Below are 20,430 nucleotides of genomic sequence, written 5' to 3'. Positions count from 1 at the left end.
AAGTGAAAAAAGGTCAAATATCGAATAATGGAAGATATATTTGAGATGATAACATTGAGAGGGAAAAATTAGAATAGCAGGTCGTTTTTAAGTAGATTTTTGCAAGGGTTAAATAGTACAAATATTCGACCACAGCTAAAAGAAGAAAAACGGATAATATTTAAAGTGAAAAAAAGGTCAAATATCAAACAATGGAAGATATATTTGAGATGATAACATTGAGAGGGAAAAATTAGAATAGCAGGTCGTTTTTAAGTTGATGTTTTGAAGGATTAAATAAGACAAATATCGAACCAAAACTAAAAGAAGAAAAACGGATAATATTTAAAGTGAAAAAAAGGTCAAATATCAAATAATGGAAGATATATTTGAGATGATAACATTGAGAGGGAAAAATTAGAATAGGGTTTTAAGTTGATGTTTTGAAGGATTAAGTAAGACAAATATCGAACCAAAACTAAAAGAAGAAAAACGGATAATATTTAAAGTGAGAAAATAGTAAAAAATCAAATAATGGAAGATAGATTTGAGATGATAACATTGAGAGGGAAAAATTAGAATAGGGTCGTTTTTAAATTGATGTTTTGAAGGATTAAATAAGACAAATATCGAACCAAAACTAAAAGAAGAAAAACGGATAATATTTAAAGTGAAAAAATATTAAAAAATCAAATAATGGAAGATAGATTTGAGATGATAACAATGAGAGGAAAAAAAAAATCGAATATTGGGTCCTAACAAACTAGATTTCTGTTAAGGTTAAATAAGACAAATAAATCGAACCAAAGCTAAAATAAGAAAAGAGGGTGATATTTAGGGTGAAAAAAAAAAAGGCTATATACGTAGGACCTAAGAACGTCATTTCTCCTTCATGAGCGCCTGGTCGTGAAGGGAGTATTTGCATGGCCCTTCAGGAGGCGTCTGTGGCCCCGTCTTCTTATTTTTCCTCTTGGTTTTGCTGCTTTTTTCACTTTCTTTTGCATCTTTTTTATTTATTTATTTGCTTTTCTCGTCTATTATTTTTCTTTCCATTTTCTTGTTTCTTTTCTTACATTTGTTTCGATTTTTTTCCTTCCAATTTTTTTATTTTTTATTATTTTACTACTTTTTTTTGCTTCTTCTCCTCCTCCTTCTCTTTCTCCTTCTTCTCCTCCTCCTCCTCCTTCTCCTTCTCTTTTCTCCTCCTCCTCCTCTCTATCTCATGTATCAGTATCACAGTTGTTCATTGATACATTTTTTATTTATTTCTCAGTGGTATCGTTTTTTCCCTCACATATCCTCTTCCTTTTCCGGCTTCCTCTCGTTTTAAGTTCCTTCTTTGTATTCATCTCCTTCCTCCCTGCCTCCTACTCTTCCTCCATCTCAACCTCATTTCCCTCATGCCCTTCCCTCCCTCCTCCCTCCTTCTCTTCAACCTCTCCTCCCTCATATCCTTTCATTTCTCCCTCCCTCCCTCCTCTTTTTTCCCTTCTTATCCTCTCCTTCCTTCCAAATCTTTCTACCTTCGCTCCTCCTCCCTTCCTTCCTTTTATCTTTTTCTTCAAACACTAATCTTCAAATTTATTTTATCCGACGGAAAGCTGGTCGCAAGATGGCCTTGGAAAAAAAAAAAGGATATGTATGTTTTAGTGTGATATATAGGGTATGAGAGAGAGAGAGAGAGAGAGAGAGAGAGAGAGAGAGAGAGAGAGAGAGAGAGAGAGAGAGAGAGATTGTTGTGTCCTTGTCCATACGAAGGGGCCGTTTAGCTCCCCTTTTTACGGTATAGTCACGTTCAGGAAGATCAGATTCAGGGGCAAGGTTCGTTTTTATGGCCGCGTCGTGTTGGGGGTTCACTGAGGAGGGTTCGATGCCTTGGTGCTTCGGCTCGTGTGTGGTTTCGTTCGTTTGTTTTCTTGGTTGGGTCTTCTTAGTTTATTTTTTTGTTTGTTTGTTTGTTAGGTGTTTGTGGGTTGATTTTGTGTCTGTTTGTTTGTTTGTTGTTGATGGGGTTTAATTCTTCTCGGTCCATTGGTGACTTAGAGATTCTCTTATTTCATTTATAGTATTTTTATTTATTTATGCATGTATTATTGTTACTCCTGTTTATATTAGATTCACGTGTAATTTAGTGTTTTTTCTTTGTTTTGCGTATAAGCATGCTCAAATATTTGGCTTATAAATAATCTGGGAACTCAAATGTTGGCTCACAAATCGTTTTAAGTTTATATATTTCTTGGCCCATTTTATATTCTCCTTTTTTTTATCCTCTGTCATACTTCGAACTTTATTTTCCTTGCAGGTCTCCGTAGTTGTGTTCATTTTGTGTTCTATTAAAATCTTTCAATGTTCGTATTCACCGCTGGTTCAGATTAAGCGTCGGTCAAGGTTCATCCCTCCCTCAGGCTTAGTTAAGGAAAAATATAAGAAAAGGGATTCGGGATCAAAGTTGCCAGATTGTCTTACTCAGCCTCTTATATTTACCGACTTCCGACCCCAAAACTGTCTCGTGGACCCCAATAAGGAGATTCACTTATAATTATCGTTAAAATAGTTAATTCCTGATGTTTCTAGACAACAGTTAGACGTCAGAAACCGGTAAATAACTATGCTCTGAGTACGACAATCTGGCAACGGTGTTCGGGCCTCACAATCTCGCTTGGGTTCTTTGGTCCTGTCCGGGTTTGCGTTTTATGAATCTTTTATTAGAAGGACCTCGGGTATCAACAACAGACTTGTCAGCTGCATAAACAACACAACAATGACAGCAGCAGCAACAACAACAAGAACAGGAAGGAAGTGAAAGGAAGGTCGACCACTTCATGACTCACTCCTTTTATCAATATTTTTCTTCCTCATGCACTTTCTCCCATTTTTTATTCGTCTCCATCTCTTATTCCTACTTTTTGCATGTAAAGTTTTTTTTTCGATTTTTTTCTTTTTGTTTTGTTTCGATTTTTTCCAGTGTCTGCTGCTGCTTCCTCTTCCTCCTCCTCCTCCTCTTTCGTGCGTGTAATGTCTTCCATATTTCAAATCTTTATTTTTCCCAAGTCTCCATTCCATCCCTGCCCTGCCTTTCTCTCTCTCTCTCTCTCTCTCTCTCTCTCTCTCTCTCTCTCTCTCTCTCATTGTGTGTCAAGTGCCTGCATTGTGTAGTTATTTACTTTTATCACTACTACTACTACTACTACTACTACTACTACTACTGCTACCATCGCTCCTGATACTGACCTTGTGTGGTACGAATTATTGGGTGTAACTTGCTAGGATGTGGTCATTAGTGTTACTGGTGTCTTTTGTATGAGAGAGAGAGAGAGAGAGAGAGAGAGAGAGAGAGAGAGAGAGAGAGAGAGAGAGAGAGAGAGAGAGAGAGAGCAGGCTTCTTTTATACTCATCATTATTGGCTTCTCGACGGTCACTTTCCTCCTTCTCCCTCCTCTCCTTTCCCTCTTCAATATCACTCCTTTCTCCTCTCTCCCTACTTTGCTCCTCTCCCTTCCTCTCCCTCTCTGACTTCCTTCTTCTCTCTCTTCTCCTTTTCCCTTCCTACTTTCCTCTTCTCCCTCACCTTCCAGTTTTCCTCTCTCCTCCTTGATCTATTTTGTCCTGGAAACCCTTTTAACCTACCTCCTCCTCCTCCTCCTCCTCCTCCTGGCCACGCCCACGCGCTCGCCACACCCTTCCTCATAAACGTATTCATAAACTCTTTCTTTCCGCGACTCCCAAATTGCCCGAGAAACATTATCAAGTGTAGCCAGAACGGGAGCGTGACCCTACCACTCTTTGCTCTATTATTATTTTTATTATTACTTTTACTTTCTTGGATGGTGTGGTGGAGTAACGTGCAAGTCCTTCACAATATATGGAAAAATGGAAGACAAGCAGTAGAGTTAAATAGTCGTAGTAGTAGTAGTAGTAGTAGTAGTAGTAGTAGTAGTAGTAGTAGTAGTGATAATAATAATAATAATAATAATAATAATAATAATAATAATAATAATAATAATAGTAAGCTGACCAAAATCTGCCAGCAAAACAATAAAGAACAAAACCAGAAATCCTTAATGTCATCGTTAATAGAGGAAATAGCACACACACACACACACACACACACACACACACACACACACACACACACACACATATGACGTTGCATCTTCTCTACCGTCCTGGACAATGTGAAATAAATTATGAGAAATATAATGGAAAAAGAAATCATGATACCCACTAAATGTTTTGAAGGTCAGAGAGAGAGAGAGAGAGAGAGAGAGAGAGAGAGAGAGAGAGAGAGAGAGAGAGAGAGAGAGAGAGAGTGTAATTTAAGAGAATGGAGATTAAGGGAGAGAATCTAGAATGGCTTTCCAAGATTAAACGGGGAAAGAAGAAAGAGAGAGAGAGAGAGAGAGAGAGAGAGAGAGAGAGAGAGAGAGAGAGAGAGAGAGAGAGAGAGAGAGAGAGTTGGGAGACACTGAGAGAGAAAAGGAGGGATTTTCTGAGGGGTAAGAGGGGTGTCAGGGAAGGATGAGGGTGAGTGGGGTGGGGTGGGCGATGATAGGACACCTGCAGGTCAGATATATTAATGATACTTGACGGAGGAGGAGGAGGAGGAGGGGGCGAGAAGGAGGACAGAGGATTGAAGAGAGAAGGAGAGAGGAATGGAAGAGAACAAAGACTAGTAAATGAAGTTGAAATGTTACGTGTTCTAAAAAAAAAGTAGAATTATTCTAAGCCCATGAAAGACGTTGAGATAATTCGGCGAGATCCTTGTATCGGATTTTTTTTTAACAACAAAGGAAACAGCTCAAGGGCACAAAAAAGGAAACCACAATAAAAAAAAGCCCGCTACTCGCTGCTCCTACAAAAAAAGAATCAAGAGGTGGCCGAAAGAGAGGTCAATTTTTATTATTATCATCATTATTACAATTTATTCAATATTTAACACCTTTGATGTCACGAGGCCACACACTATCGCATTAAATTTAAGCGATTGGCGCATAATTAATTGCCATCCGGAGGTCAAGGTGGAGGAGTGGACACCTGTGCTTAGCTAGAGAGTTGCCAGGTGTCATCATCATCATCATCAGTCATTGCTAGTCCACTGCAGGATATAGGCCTTTCCCAACGTTCTCCACTAGGTCGTATGTGGTAAACGTTATAATTATGATCTACGAAAACTTTATTTATCGCCTCTTTGTTTTTTTATTATATATGTCAAATACTTTCATAATCTCCTTTTTATAATCAAATTCGATGCAAAAAGTTTAGAAGTCGATTCATTAAAAGAAAAAGTTATTCCTTCAAGTTGCATTGCTTACGAGGGGGAAAAAATTGTTATTGTTGTTCTCTTGTGTTATGATGTATGTAAGTTATGCAGGTTGTGCTGTTTTATGATTCACGGTGGTTATGTTGTGGGTAGCGTTATTATTTTCTTGTGTTGTGATGTAGGTTGTCATGTGGGTTGTTTTGTGTTGTGTTGGGTTATTGTGTGTTGTGTTCCGGGCCGAGTTGTTTCGTGGTCTATCTTGTGTTGTATTGTGTAAGGAATCGTGGCTCGCATGCAGCTGGTATTGCATTGCTCTGCTTCAGGTGTGTTGCAGGCACGGTGCGAGAGAGGTGTGGCGGTGGTGGTGGAGGGGGAGGGGGTCGATAGCGGAGGGGAGCAGGTGTAGGAGGTGTGTAGGAGTGTGTGGATGTGGGTGTGGGAGGGACAACTTCGACCACCACCCAATTACTCCTCCTCCTCCTCCTTCTTCTCTTCTTCTCCTCTTACTGTTTACCTTCTTTCCCCATTACTCCTCCTTTTCCTCTTCCTTTTTCTTCTCTTCTCCTCTTACTGTTTCTCGTCTTTTCCAATTATTCCTCCTTCGTCTCCTTTGGTTTCTCCTCCTCCTCTTCCTCCTCCTCCTCCTCCTCAGAAGCTTAGGCCACAACCCGATAAGCTGTGGTTGAGGCTGTAAGGCAGGCTGGGGCGTGACTTGTGACGTCATGAGAGAGAGAGAGAGAGAGAGAGAGAGAGAGAGAGAGAGAGAGAGAGAGAGAGAGAGAATCCTGCGGCCTCCACCTCCGCCCTCCTGGTGCCTTGAGTCAGTGTGGTGCGTGGTGGTGCTGTCCGTGGTGGTGTGGTGATGCTGCTCGCTCCTGGCGCGGCAGGCGGGCGAGCGGCGCGGCAGGCGGGGGGCAGGACGGAGAGAGGAGGCAGCTGGAGGAGGAGGAGGAGGAGGAGAAGGAAAAGGAAGGGACAGACAGACAGCTGAGCGAGCCCCGCCGCCCCACCCTTTCGCAGCTAGCCAGTGTTTCTCTCTCTCTCTTTCTCTCTCTCTGTACGTGCGTCCCATAACCTGTTGAGCGAAATGTTGGCGTTCATCAACTTCATCCGCGGGTGAGTTTCGTATCCCTTTCCCCTTTTCCTCCTTCCCATTTTCTTTCCCCGCCGCCCCTGTGTGTTCCTAGGCGGAGTGGGTGGAGTGAAAAGACAACGTGTGGTAGTATCATATGTGCTTGATTATGTTGAGCAAATAAAGATGATTAATTATACCCGTGAAAAAAGAATATATATTAGAAAGGAAAAAGAGTGTATATTGTTGATTAAAAATGGTTAATAATTTATATGCACGTGAAAAAGGAGTGTATGTACGGAAGTGAAGAAAGTGAGTGTATATTGTGTGGTTTATTGGAGAAGGTTGATATATACACGTGAAAAAGGCGTGTATTATAAAGCAGAAAGGGAATAGCAGTGTAATAATGTTGATTGGAGTGTATAGAGTGAAAACATGGGGAGAGTTGGCAGAGAGGAAGGGAGGTGAAGGCCAACACTCATGAGAAAAAAAAAAGTATATTGTATTGTTGAGGCGGGTGGAGTGCGATCGCGAGGAGTGTTGTGTCCTTGGTCATAACTTTGTAACAGAGAGCGTGATTGACACATACAAGCCACTGGAAAACGAGTATGTATATTGCTGATTAAAGTGAAATGAAATAACATCTTAGTGGAGTGATCTGTGCTTGACTATACGGAGTAGATCAAGAGGAAAGTAGAGAGGAATATGTGTCAGTAGTGATGTAATGGATTGGTTGTGTAAACTGGAGAGAAGGGGGAAAAACAAGCTTCTGATTATGCAAGAAATGTGGATGAGTTGAGAAGTGGACGAATCACAAAAAGAACAAGTGAAGGGGAGTATGATATGGATGCTTACAATAGAATGATCCCTCTGACGGTGGAATACTTGAATGAGAAAAAACAGGGAAAAAAACTAAACGAAAGGGAGTGTGAATTGTGTCCCTGTGCAAGAGAGAGAGAGAGAGAGAGAGAGAGAGAGAGAGAGAGAGAGAGAGAGAGAGAGAGAGAGAGGAGTTATATGAGTAACCCGCCGTGACGTGATATATGGAGTGTGGTGGAACGGAGTGGTGTGAAGTAGAGAAGGAAAGTAGAAACATATGATGACGATGGTGATGGTGGCGGTATTGTGTGTACGTGTGTGTGTGTGTGTGTGTGTTTTGTGGAGTAATATAATGGACGGGACAAAGTGGAAGGGGTTCGTGAGTCTATTGTGGCGAGAAGAGAATGGGATGATAAGAAATAAAAGAGAATGGGAGGATAAGAAATAAAAGAGGGAGAAGAAAATGATATGAAGAGAGAAAGAGAGATAGAGAGAGAAAATAAAAGTGCAGGGAGGTAGAAGGCATTGTGTACGTGGCAGAGAGAGAGAGGGTTGACTGTGTGACTGTCTGGCCTCTGCTGCATGTATTACTGTGTGTGTGTGTGTGTGTGTGTGTTCTGATTTTCCTTTCCTCCCTCCCTCTATTTCCTCACTTCTTAGAAACCTCCTCTTCCATCTCCTCCTCCCCTTCCTTCCTTCCTCTTCTCTTTGATCTCTCTCTCTCTCTCTCCTTTCGTTTCCTCCATGCACTTTCCTCTCCTTTCCCACTCTTTCACTCTCCCCTTCCTCCTCCTCTGCGTGCCACCAAGTCGTATATCCATGATTCCAAAAATAGATATAATTATTTTCTCGTTTTTAATTTCCTTGACATTCTTTCGTGACGAATTTTCCTACGTTTTTTTTTTTTTTACCATAATTATCGTTTATGTTTATTCTTTCTTGTTTCCTTCATGTATATTGTTATCCCCCCCCTCTCTCTCTCTCTCTCTCGTTTTGGTAAGATCTTCGTTATTTTACTTTTATTTGTTTATTTCTTTGATTTATGCAGATGACTTCCTGTACATTCAATGCATTCAGAGACCGTCAATGATTTTAATCTTCTATTTTATTCTGTATTCGTTATAGTTCAGTGGAAGGAGGAATGGAGGAAGTTTACACACACACACACACACACACACACACACACACACACACACACACACACACACACACACACGAGGCGTGACAATAGGCTTACGGTAAACAAGTACTTCATTTCCTTCTGTACATAGGCTAATGACTCCGTACAGGCTTAATGTTGAGCAGACAAACCGGTTTTTATCCCTCAGCCAACCCGTGTGTGTGTGTGTGTGTGTCACGTGCTCAGGTCAAGGTGAGATGCACACGGAGGAGAGAGAGAGAGAGAGAGAGAGAGAGAGAGAGAGAGAGAGAGAGAGAGAGAGAAGGAACGGAGGAGATAATAAGACAGGAGGATTGAAGGGAAGGAAATTGATGAGATTGACGAAATTGAACGAAACAGGAGATAAAGTAGGAAAGAAAAGGAAAAGAAATAAAAGAAAATGGAAAAGAGACGGGAAGGATAAATGAAGGAAAGGGAAAAATACTGAAGGAATGGAAAGTGAAAGAAAAGGGAAGGAAAGGGAGAAAAACGGAACGGAACGGAATAAAGTGTAGGACAGTGAAGGGAAGGAAAATAAGAGGAAGGAAAAAGGAGGGAAACAAATGGAAGGAAATAAAAGAGGGAAAGCGTCAGGAAAAAAATATCTCACCATTGCCATTTTCATTTGCAGTTTCGTTGTAATGGAATAATATTTCATTTATATTCTTTATCTTTTTTTTTGTGGAATTTTGTGACACTTTTCTCGCATGTTTTCTCATATATGAACAAAGAACAAATATTTATCACTTGAACAGAAAGATGAAAGTTGGCAATTATGTAGACGAGAAAGTGAAAAAAAAAGTAAATAAATATGTAGATGTTTTTTGTTTGTTTGTTTGTTTTTCGTCTCCCTTGCCACCTGAATAACTGCATCTCCCGTGAACCTGTGCATATCTCATACACCTGTTTCCTGTTTATCATTATTACAGAGCTTTTTATCACACATGACTTGCAGTTCTCTTTATGTTCTTTGGCTTGTGTATCTACTTCACCACATTTTCCCTCTTCTTTTTATGCTTGAATTGTGAATCACTTTATTACCTACGAAGGGTGAAGAAAGTTAGTTCCTTTATCCTTGATCACAACTGCTGCGTCCTGTGTATCATCGCCATCCTTACCAACCTCACCGCACTGATTACACTGCGTTGGTTGTCTGTCCTTTTTGCCTTTCCCCTTATTCATCTCTCCTGTTATTCTGGCAGAGGGCACCGGTGTTTACATGTTTAGCAAATTCACCCCACCAACCTCATTCTGTCTATAACTCTGCCTCAGTTGTATCTCTTCCACATCTCCTTAACTCCACCTTTTTTGAGAGATCTCTTGTACACTTCCTTTACTCACCACACGTGTCTTGAGAGGTTTACCAGTGTGATTGATTGATTGATAGTTTATTGTCGCAGGTAAACAACAAGGGAGAAGGGAGGAACATGCCATCCCAACCCCCAGGCAGGGCAGAATGGGATTATACAACTAGTAATACATGTGTAGGTAGCACCAGGAAACTAAAAAGATACAATGGTAGGAATGAATGCACAACAGGGGGGAGGGGGGGGGGTACCTGCCGGCCTCCCCCTAGACATTAAGAAAATAAAATGTGGGGATGGAGAAATAGTGTGTACATCTTAAGCTGACATACCTCATTACATCTACAATACATGGTTTATTTGTATTTTTCCATTATATTCTTTGCAACATACTCGTTTTTCTGACCGCCACTAACCACATTTTCCTTCCTCGCAGGCGGCGCAACAAGCAGCAGTTCACGGGTCGAGGCGCCTCGCGTATTGCCCAGCCCAGCGCTCGCCCTCGAGGCTCAGGCATCCCGGTGGTGAAAGCCTCCAACCTGCCCACCCAGATACCCAGCGGCCCCGCCCACAGCCATGCCCAGCAGGTACACCCTTGTCTTGTGTTCCTTGGTTAGGTGTGTAAGGCAGGTTCGGTAAAAGAGTACGACCTTGAGGAACGTCTGAGAGGCATTACCTACCAGACACCCAGGACAAGGTTTGCATCCTCACCAAAGCCTAGAATGGGCCTTTTAATTGGGCTTCAGCAGGTGGGTGTTAGCACGAGTCAGATGAATGAGGGAAAGGAGCAGCCCCGGCACCTTCCCTCGGTGAGTGTAGTGCAGGAAGGCTTAGTTGTTTGTGACAGGTAAGTTGCTAATCTTGCTCTTTAGCCCTGCCATCTTTATCCATCCCAGAACATTTTGAGTCTTCCTCTTTTTTTGCTTAGCCTTGTCATATGTTTTTTTTTTTTTAATATGATCTTAGTTTTAAACATCTAAAGCTATATGTATAAATTAGCTTCTCAGTGGTTAAACAAATATATTTTTTATTGTATTTAGGGAATAGAGCCACCTGTAGAATAAGACACCTTAAACTGCTATGTAAATAAATATTAAATGCCATGTTCAGCATATGACTCATCTGTCGGACTCGCTGCAGAGTAGCTGCCATGCCCCCAGCAGACCTCACTTGCCGCCTCCTACACTAACAAAGGCTCCAATAATGCAGGGACATATACGTTATTACTTTAAGGGAGTCGTGCCACACAGTGTGAATAAACCATTTTGCCCCCGAAGATTAAAATCCAAGAAACTAAAAAAAAAAAACCTAAGCCTAATCATTTTTATTTGGAACTCTTCTTCTTGCTTGTTATTCGGAATTTTAGTTCTTGCTTGTAATCTTATTTAGGAGCAGCATGCAGCTGATTCCTTTAATTCAATATATGTAAAATATAAGCCCTTCACTTGCCTCCTCTTGTTCAGACAAACTAGTAGAAATAAGAGAGGCAGTGCTGAAGCCTTTGTAATGCAGCAAAGCACACATGCACATGCAAGGCTGACACTGTAGCCCCCTCCAGGGTGTTGGTGGCGGGGTCTGGGGGGCAGACACCCTTCGAACCTACTGCACTGAGGACACACCCGCCAGCATCTCCCATGCTGCCTCCATTTCGGACCTCTCAACACTGTCCATACCGGGTGAGGAGCCTCGGAAGGAGCGCCACGCCTCGGGCCAGCGTCCCAGCCTCAATGACTCAGGTGACAACTCCTCCGACAATGACAACCTCCTGGAGCAGTGCATCCAGTCGGCCATGCCCAAGGTGAGACCTCCACAAACACTGCCATGCCCTTCCTCCAACTTGCTCTTGGCTATCATGCCTGTATTAGCTACAATGACTCTTGTGCTTGACTGCAGGGATCTGTTCCTTTTCAATCTCTTCCCTAAAGGTAAGGTTGTTCCCATATACCTCACATTCACTCTTTCCTCTACTGGTGTGATAATGATGGTTTGTCTGAATTAATATAATAGGTAAGATAGCCTCTCCTATCCACTGACTTAAAATTACAAATGAATAACTTGATGGGTAAGCTCTTTCTCTCCCCTCCCTCTCCCCCCCCAATGCAATGCATATTATTGGATGAATTAATGGTAAGCTGAGCTCCTCCCTTTGCCCTCTTTTTGATGTATTCAACTGGTTGGCTTAACATGTTGATAAATGTTTAAGAAAATGTGTTTTGATGGTGAGCTCTGGATGGAAAGTGCAGGGTCCGTCCTTCAAGATATTTTAGCGCTTATATTTATATGTGCATTTTTTTGTGCGTGACTGTACTATACTTTTCCTTTGTAAACATTTTTCATATTCTTCAGTAGCCAGAAACTACTTTTGTTGGTGTAATTGTGATGGTGCTCTTTGGTTCTGAGCCTCTGAAGGTTGACAAGCCTTCACTGTACTTGTTTTGGGCTGTTGGCCACCTTCGCAGGCCAGTGATAAGTGTTTATGAGCTTTTTCCCTTGCAGGCTCGGCCCGGTGCTAAGGTGAAGGAGGTAAAGCTTGGTGTGAAGCGACATGGAGCAGGTCACCTGTGTTCTCATTCTCATGGGGCGCCTCCCCCGGCTGGGCCCCCCCTCGCCTCCCCTCGGCACTCCCCGCATCACCGCCCCGTCCCTGTGGCAAGAGTCACCCCTGCTGTGAAGGTGGGCGGCACCAGGATATCGCCAAGGCCTGCTCATGAAGATGCTGCAGGGGACCAGGTCCGCATGTGGGCCACGGAGGGCACGCCGGCCACCTTCTCCCGGGCTGACTCCCTCTCCTCGCTCAGCTGTGACGACGAGGGGAACAGGGCCAGCAGGGACCCCAGCCCAAGGTCCCACAGCTCCCCGCGCTCCCAGGCCCCCCAGTCTTCACAGACCCAGGCCCAACCACCAAGGGCCAGAACACCACAGTCCCCACGTGGCCGCAGGTCTCGGGCACCCCAGAGCAGGGGACAGGAGATAGATGGGGAGAAGGAGGTGCCTCGACAGTTCGCAGTGGAAGGAACACCTGGCGTTATATCTCGACACTCATCTTTAAGTTCTATTGAGGGCGAGGAGGAGAGTGCTATCCTACAGGCGCCCAGTGGACAGCAGGCAGGCAGCGTCCGTAACTACGGCGTAGAGGACACTCCTGTGTGCTTCTCACGAAACTCTTCGCTGAGTTCCTTGTCCGTGGAGTCATTTGGGGAGGAGACAACCCCCACTGAGCAGGCTCTCCTGCAGCAGTGCATCAGCCAGGGGATGCCCAAGAGCAAGTCTGACTTGGAGAGCCACAGTCGGAGAAGGCGGCGTGGTGGCTCTCGCATCCCTGCCCCATCGTCACGGTCACCGGCGCGCCTTGTTCCTGGTGTGCCCATGCAGCGTCTTACTCTCTGCAGGGATGAACAACCCTCCCAGCCAAAAAACGCGGGAGCGACGGCGGCAACTGCAAACACCGTGGATGCAGATGCCGCCATGCCAACAGCAGATGTAGAGAGCTCGAAGCTGCACACGGACTCCGAGCAGAGCGAGAAGAATGAACGTGCTCAGCGGCACATCAAGGAGGAAGACTTTGAAGATCGGGATGAGGAGGAGGAGGAGGAGGAGGAGGAAAGTACTGCTGACTTTACTGAGGCAGACTCAGAAGTAACAGCAACCACAGCAGAGATCTGTCAGCAGAGGAGTGATCGTACAAGTGAAGAGAGCGCTGCAACCGTGCTGGACCAGAATGCAGTGGAGAAGGAGGTAGCAGAGCTGGAGCCCCGGGCTAGTGATGAGTCAGCGGAAGGGATTGGATCTTCCTCTGAAGAAAAACCCTCTTGGGTTGAGCCAAGGAACTCAACTGACAAGTCATCTCCATCAGATGGTCGAGGCTCTGACACCTCCGTCACGGCTTCCATGTCAGAGTCTGGTTTTCTAGCCATGGAAGCCATGAAGGTGGCCAGGGCTGTGGCTGGTGAGGCCAAGCTCCTCAGTAGTGATGAGACATCCCACATGTCACAGAGTATTACGAGCGCTGCCTCTGACGCGTGCATCGATAACATTAAGCCACCCTCGGCCATGGGGAGCCTGGCATCCATGTCCAACAGCCTGACCAACAGCACTGAGGAGCCACGCGGTGCCGGTGCCCGTGCCAACCACCGTCGTCTGGAATGCCGCCACACCCGCCGTATGCCGGAGATGGTGCGCCGTGCCCTCGGGGAGCAGGACTACGGCTCCACTGAGAACATGGCCAGCATGGTAAGTTCATGCCATTCTAATGTGGACAACATTCCTCCTCCCTCAATGATGGATGATGACATGGAGAACTCTATGATCAGCGTGGCATCCATAACATCAGAGGTAGCTGAGCAGCGTGACTCCCCGCCCTCCCCACCAGCAGACCACACAGCCATGGTGGCAGCCCCAGCTAGGCAGCTGGCAGCAATCTTCCAGCAGGAGGCTCTCAATGCCGCCTCAACACTCACTCTGACAGGTGGGGACGAGGCCTCGACGTATCAGGAGATCACAGATATAACAGAACACGAGGAGACAGTTGGTCCTGCCAGCGACACGGAACTTGCCGCTGATGACCTGCCGGCAGATGTTCCTGATTTGCCCCAGGATGGCTTCTCCTCCCCACAGTGCGGCTCTGCTCATGCATCACCCAACAGACAGGGAACACCACGCTCGCGAAGACAACTGGCCAAAGACAGGTTCCGTACCTTTACACGCGGAGATGGAGAAGTATCGTCTGATGCCACACCCTCCCAAGACACAGATCCAACATTAGTGGAGGCCCTTCCATCCTCCCCAGTGGCTGCCAAAACAGCAAAACAGAGGCGCCAAGAAGATGCTGAGCGTTTCAGGACAAGAACGATATCGTCATCAGATGGCACTGTGGAGGGTGTACCGTCAGACTCTCTCTCATCAAGTGGCAAAGGGCAGGACAAGATAAGTCCTAAGAAATCACCTAAGAACCGTCGTCTGCTGGACCCAAGTCGCTTCCAGACTCACACAATTAGTCCAGCACAAATCTCTCCTGAAGGAACACCAGAAGCATCCCCAGTAAAGGTTGAAGCTGACGCGGCTGCACCCTCATCACCGCCAACGAAGTTGCAGGTTAAACAGTCACTTAAGCAGCGTCGGCAGGAGGATAGAGAACGTTATCAGACCCGAACCATCGAGGTCCCTCTGGCTAACATAACGCCTGAGGCTATTGACTTGCCAGCTGAAGATGATGTTCCAAAAGATGGGACAGATGACAGTCCGCTTATGGACTTCCAAGACAGCAACGAAATGCTGGACTTGACAGCAGAGCAGCTGGAAGCACTGCAGCAGGACGCCAACATTGTAATTTGCACCCTTAATGAGACCCGAGAGGCCATGACCAGCGAGTCGTCAGATCTCCTCAGTGAAGAGAACATCCTCGACATTGAAACCCTTAGCTTGATATCAAATGAAGATGAGTCAGAGATGCGAAATTTTCTTCAGGACTTTGATGACGACCCTCCAGATAAAGGAGATGACGACCAGGAGGAGGAGGCGGACACAGAAACACATGTGATCCGGCGGCCCCGCATTGTGAAGCCCGGCCAGGCCGTAGCAGCACGACCTTCAGAGGAAGACGACGGGGGTGGTAAGGCCATCAGAGGGCGCAGGAAGCCACTGTACTCGAGTGCCAAGAAGTACATCACTCCACCGCGCCCTGCCTCAAGTGCCGCCATCAGCACCGTGAAAAATGGTGGCGCCATGAAGCCCCCTGGGATGCGGCCCAGCTCTGCCTCACCTGTCAAGCCTTCCTCGCCCAAGCTGCCCCGCGCCACCAGAGCCTCGGCACTACGGCATACCTCTATCATCCAAAAGGGAGCCAGCAGCGGTGAGGAGAGCCCCACAGGGCGGAACACAGGTTCTTCGACAGGCAGCAGTGCTGGTTCCAGCCCCAGATTAGGACCCGGTTCTCGCGGCTTCACAACCCGGCCTGCGAGATCAAAGTCTTTGGCAAGACCTGGCCCGGAGCCTCCAAAACCTCTGCAGCGACAAAACACCTTCACTAAGGATGATAGCGACACCCCACCAAGCCCAGAGCACAATGCAGACTTAAAAAAAACTGCGACGCCTAATCGAGCTCCAGTGAAGACAAGGTTGCGGCGGGACATCGTCCAGCCCACCCCGGGGCTGCCAGGTCCAGGTGTTCGCACTGTGATACCAAAGAGTGGCAGCCAAGATCTCAGTCCAACCAAGGGTCGACCTCCTACGCACAAGTCAGCCAGCCTCACGCGGGATGCACTACCGCCCACCTCCTCCGATGTGGCAGAGTGGCAGCACGACGTACCCAAGAAGACAGTAAAGAAAGAAGTGACCAGCAGAATTGCTAGCCTATGGAAAAAAGTGGAGCGTGCACAGACCAAACCAAAGGAAAAAGAAGCAGACAAGCGAGTGTGGATCACAAGGCCCAAGTCTGCTGCAAAGGAGACGCCACCGCAACCTCTCGTACGGAGCTCCACCTACGAAAAACTCTCAATCAATGGCGGCACCACTGGGGGCAGCACTGGCGAGGCAGGTAAGAGCCGTACTCGACTAGGGCTGAAGCTGGCGAAACTGCGAGGCAGAGACACGCGGTCCTCGCCGCCTTCAGAGGCCACGACGCCGGTAGACCCGCGTCCCCACTGCCTTGTGAGTCCAACGCGGGCACGCGTAGGCGAGGTAACGCCACGCTCCTCTGAGGCTGTGCAGCTCCGCCCGCGTCCCGCCACACACCCGCCCGGCGCGCATGTTGGGCAGCTGGAGGAGGACAGTGAGGCGCGGGCCAAGCGGCTGTCTCGCCTGGGGTCGTTCATCGTGGTGGAGGAGGATGGGCGGGTCAAGTCCCCTCCACAATCGGCCATTGTTCCGCCTTTTAACTACCAGCCGCCCGTGCCCGCGCCCAAGGTACGTGCTGGCGTTGTCACCCGCATACCTCAGCCTTCCAAGTCATACCTCTCCAACACGCCGTGTGGCAGGGATGACAACGGGAACGCGGCCGACCCCAGCGTGGTGACGGGTGCCTGGAGACCCTGACCCCACCCCCCGCGCCGTGCCCAGGACACCCAGGATCCCGAGGACCACTGGGGCGCGGGGGCAGCTCCTCACAGGCTAAGCTAGCGCCTCTAGGATCCACTCTTTCGTTCTCACACTTACCCTGGAAAAGTACTGTTTCTTCTACCCAGGGAACGCAGAGGCTTGGAAAATGAAAGCACGGGCTGACTGGGGTCTGTTCAAGGACCGCCAGTGCTGCCGTGCCGCTATGGAGGAGTTCAAAATGGGCCTAGGTAGGCTGTAGGCTGTACCCACCACACCACAGGTAGGAAAATTCAATCAGGCTCTGGAACTACTCTATTAACTGTATATAACTTGCCCACATATACACCATTTTAATTACTATTATACAGTGCTTAGGGATAGATGATAATATCCTTCCTTGTTACTTTAGTGCATTTCCCAGCATTTAGTGTTTTGTTCCCGCGTTGTCCAGTGTCATGTTTCGTCATGGACCCTTGAGCATGGGCGAGTTCCTGAGCCTGACGCTGCCTAGGCCACCAATCGGGGTCTGCCGCCCCCGGCCGCACCCCACCACCGCTGAACAAGACAGGCGTCCAGGAACGTAACGAACAGAAGCGAACCAGACCGACTCCGCTCAGTGTTATGTTCGGACAGCTTTGTTATGACTTAAGAAAACATGCATTTACGTGTTCGATTGTTTTGCGTTTTATTTATTTGTTTGTAGAGCTTTTGTGTATATAATTCTATTGCTTTTCACACTTTTCTGTTTGTATTTTTTATTTTCAATAAATGATATTTGATTTTTCAGTAAACATTTCATCTCCTAAACGTCAGAAAAAACGTCCTGTGCAAAAGCGTATGAAGTCTGGTATGTGGTTATTCATAAAAGATAATGTACTAAATAGAGGCTAGATAAGCTTCAGTATGTATGCTTTAATCATTAGAAAGTGATAATTTAGCTGGTTTGGTATTATTGTAGTTAAGTGTTCCCCGCGAGGGTTGGCACACCTGACCCGTGCAGCAGTCATGGCGGCACGTGGCGGAGCTGAGGCGGGCCAGGCGTGGCCGACCCTTGCCGCGTGCCATACCGCCAAGTAAGTTAAACCTTTAGGTGTTCATTGTCTGATTTATCATTTGTCACCCTCTCGAGTAATACGTAACGTGTTGTCTGTAAGTGTCGTGGTGATGTGGAGGTGGCCGACGATGGCGAGGCTCGTGATCTCATTATGTGTACGTGGTGACTGTGTGCGCGGTGACTGTGTATGTGGTGACTGTGTGTGCGTGGTGACTGTGCATGGTGACTGTGTGTGGTGACTGTACGTGGTGACTTTGTGTGTGGTGACTGTGTGTGGTGACTGTACGTGGTGGCTGTGAGTGTGTGTGTGTGGTGACTGTGTGTATGTTGTAACTGTGTGTGTGTATGTGGTGACTGTGTGTATGTTGTAACTGTGTGTGTGATGACGTGTGTGTGTGTGTGTGTGTGTGTGTGTGTGTGTGTGTGTCGTGACTGTGTGTGTGTGTGTGTGTGTGTCGTGACTGTGTGTGTGTGTGTGTGTGTGTGTGATGACGTGTGTGTGTGGTAGCTGTGTAAGCGGCTGACTTTCCGTGGTGAGTGTGTGTCCGTGACAGTTGAGTGTGTCCGTGGGGACTCGGTGCCTGTGCGGCTGACTCTCCGTGGTCACCGGTCCGTGGCGGCCGTGCACCAGAGGGACGTGTTCACGGGAGTGATTTGTGTTTTTCGCGAGTAAATAAGGAGCAAAGGATAAAACCATTATTCGATAATTCGTTGACATTGAATTAGATTTTCCCACATGTAAAACACGAATTCTCAGACTATAGTAAGGCTCAAAACTTTTTAAGAACTCTTGCATCTCAGGGTAAGGAAGACTATTAATATTAGTACATACTGAACGAGTTAATGATACCCAGCCCTTTCTTTAATGTAAGGGTATATTGTGGTTCCTTGTTAGTGTTTTCAGTTTGCTCAAAGCAAAGTAAGGCTGGGCATTAGGGCAACAATTAGAGGAGTGCTAATATCTTTATAATGCACCGTATCACAGTTTATCCCGTGATAATGGCACATCATAGTGGTAAGATGTGTTATTTATTTTTTGCATATTTCACTTGCAAAATGCTTTGACATTACTTTCCTCAAGTGACTAATACTGTATAGTAATGAAAATTTACACTCGGTGCCTAATTTAACATTATCAGAAATGAAAACAAGAATAAGATACATGGCAGGATTACTTTGCTCGTGGCTTAGTCGTGCAATATTATAGAGGCAGAACAACCCCGCCCATTGTAAGGATGCTACAAAACTATTTACTTGAGATTGACTGTAAAATAGATTACCATAAGATATTTTGTGTATCTATAAAACTGCATTTACATTAATGATAATGAAGAATAACCCTTACCAGACTTCATACAACTCTTGTACAGGATAAGTATTATTGTGTGTATTCAGGAAGCTTGAGTAAATTGTGTACTTGTAAGAGCTAGGTAGACACAAGCTGAGCAAACAAAGGGTGTCTGCAAGATCTGATTACATTAGGACACTAATGTGATGTACAGGTTCAGGCAGAACTTAACTCTCCCCAGGATAATAGAAACAATTTTAAAGGATAATTCAAGTGACGATGGGCCAAAAACAAAACAAATTACAAGTTTACTGTTGTATGAATATCAACAATCGTATGAAAAATTGTATAATTTTGAGAGCACTTCATTTGCCATACAGTAAAATATTTATATTCAGTACAGTGAAGTTATGTCTTCTGGTCTGTTTAAAGACAGGTATGATGATTCTGAAATTGAATATGAAGAGCAAATCACTGCAGGTGTTCGCTTTAGCTATTCTCAGATATTGGTCCATAGGAAAATAATAGCCAGCATGTTATTATTTTGCCTCAATGTTTGTGTTTCCTCCACAACTAACAAGAGCCTCTCAGGTGGTCAGGGGAGGCCACACCACACGGCCACATTGCCAGGGCCGTCTAGAGCAATGCTCCAGACCAGGCTGCTGGGCGGTGGACCGTTGGGGGAGTGTTTGTGGCTTAACACTAGTGGTGCACTGAAGACATGTCACTGTAGTTGCTACCTTAGACTCACTTACTCACAGTTTTCAGTCAATGATAGTGCGTGATAATTAATGTTTGACAGTTACGAGGTGGTTCCATAGGTTTCGCATAGGCACGTTTCTGTTTTAACCTGTTCCTTTGCTGTATAGTGCTTTTATACATATTTTCTTGATTTTTGTAAAGACTTCCGGGTTTCCATTGCATGATACTCTACACTGATATTTAAAATGGACCAATTTGTATTTATTTGTGTATATCCTTGTACATTAGTCAAAATACATTGTATCATAGTGTAAAGATTGACAGCATGAAGTGGTGGTGGTGGTGGAGTGAACTTGGACTTGGCTGTGGTTGCTGAGTACAGCATTCTTTCTTCTTCTTATCCCTTATTGCAATATCGAACTCTTCCTTATTACAATATGATTAAATATAGTATTATGACAAATTAAATACTTATATGTACAGCATTTTTCTCTCTCCTTACCTGAAAGATGAGATGAATTAGTAGTACAATATTACTCTAGTATTTTTGTAAGTAATCAGCATTTGACAAAAATTTTATCCTCATTTTTTCCATCTGGTATACTATGGGTGCGGTTCCTCACTTCACTTGTTTGAATGCTGATGAGGCCCTCTTTGGAATCTTGGCCATTGCACCCATCTGGGACATCAGTGCTGGGTGACATTAATTAACTGACTAACTGATGCTGCTGGGCTTTCTATGCATGTCTTGGGGTTTGTTG

The 20,430-nt window shown here is 45.5% G+C and overlaps 1 protein-coding gene across 5 annotated transcripts in view; it reads left to right on the top strand.

Annotated features, from left to right (window-relative positions):
* The window catches only part of LOC126987903 (adenomatous polyposis coli protein-like), a 129,416-nt gene extending 109,267 nt beyond the window's left edge, over positions 1 to 20,149 (top strand). For all 5 annotated transcript variants that reach the window (XM_050845406.1, XM_050845409.1, XM_050845405.1 and 2 more), the window contains exons 21-23: positions 10,030 to 10,180; positions 11,152 to 11,391; positions 12,090 to 20,149. In XM_050845406.1, the coding sequence (XP_050701363.1) occupies positions 10,030 to 10,180; positions 11,152 to 11,391; positions 12,090 to 16,622 (4,924 nt within the window). In that variant the 3' untranslated portion in view covers positions 16,623 to 20,149. The remainder of the gene's footprint in view (positions 1 to 10,029; positions 10,181 to 11,151; positions 11,392 to 12,089) is intronic.
* Positions 20,150 to 20,430: the final 281 nt, after the last annotated feature.

The sequence above is a fragment of the Eriocheir sinensis genome, chromosome 67, assembly GCF_024679095.1.
Source record: "Eriocheir sinensis breed Jianghai 21 chromosome 67, ASM2467909v1, whole genome shotgun sequence".
NCBI lineage: Eukaryota > Metazoa > Arthropoda > Malacostraca > Decapoda > Varunidae > Eriocheir > Eriocheir sinensis.
Note: the sequence above shows the minus strand (reverse complement) of the source record. Positions and strands in the feature narration are given on the sequence as shown.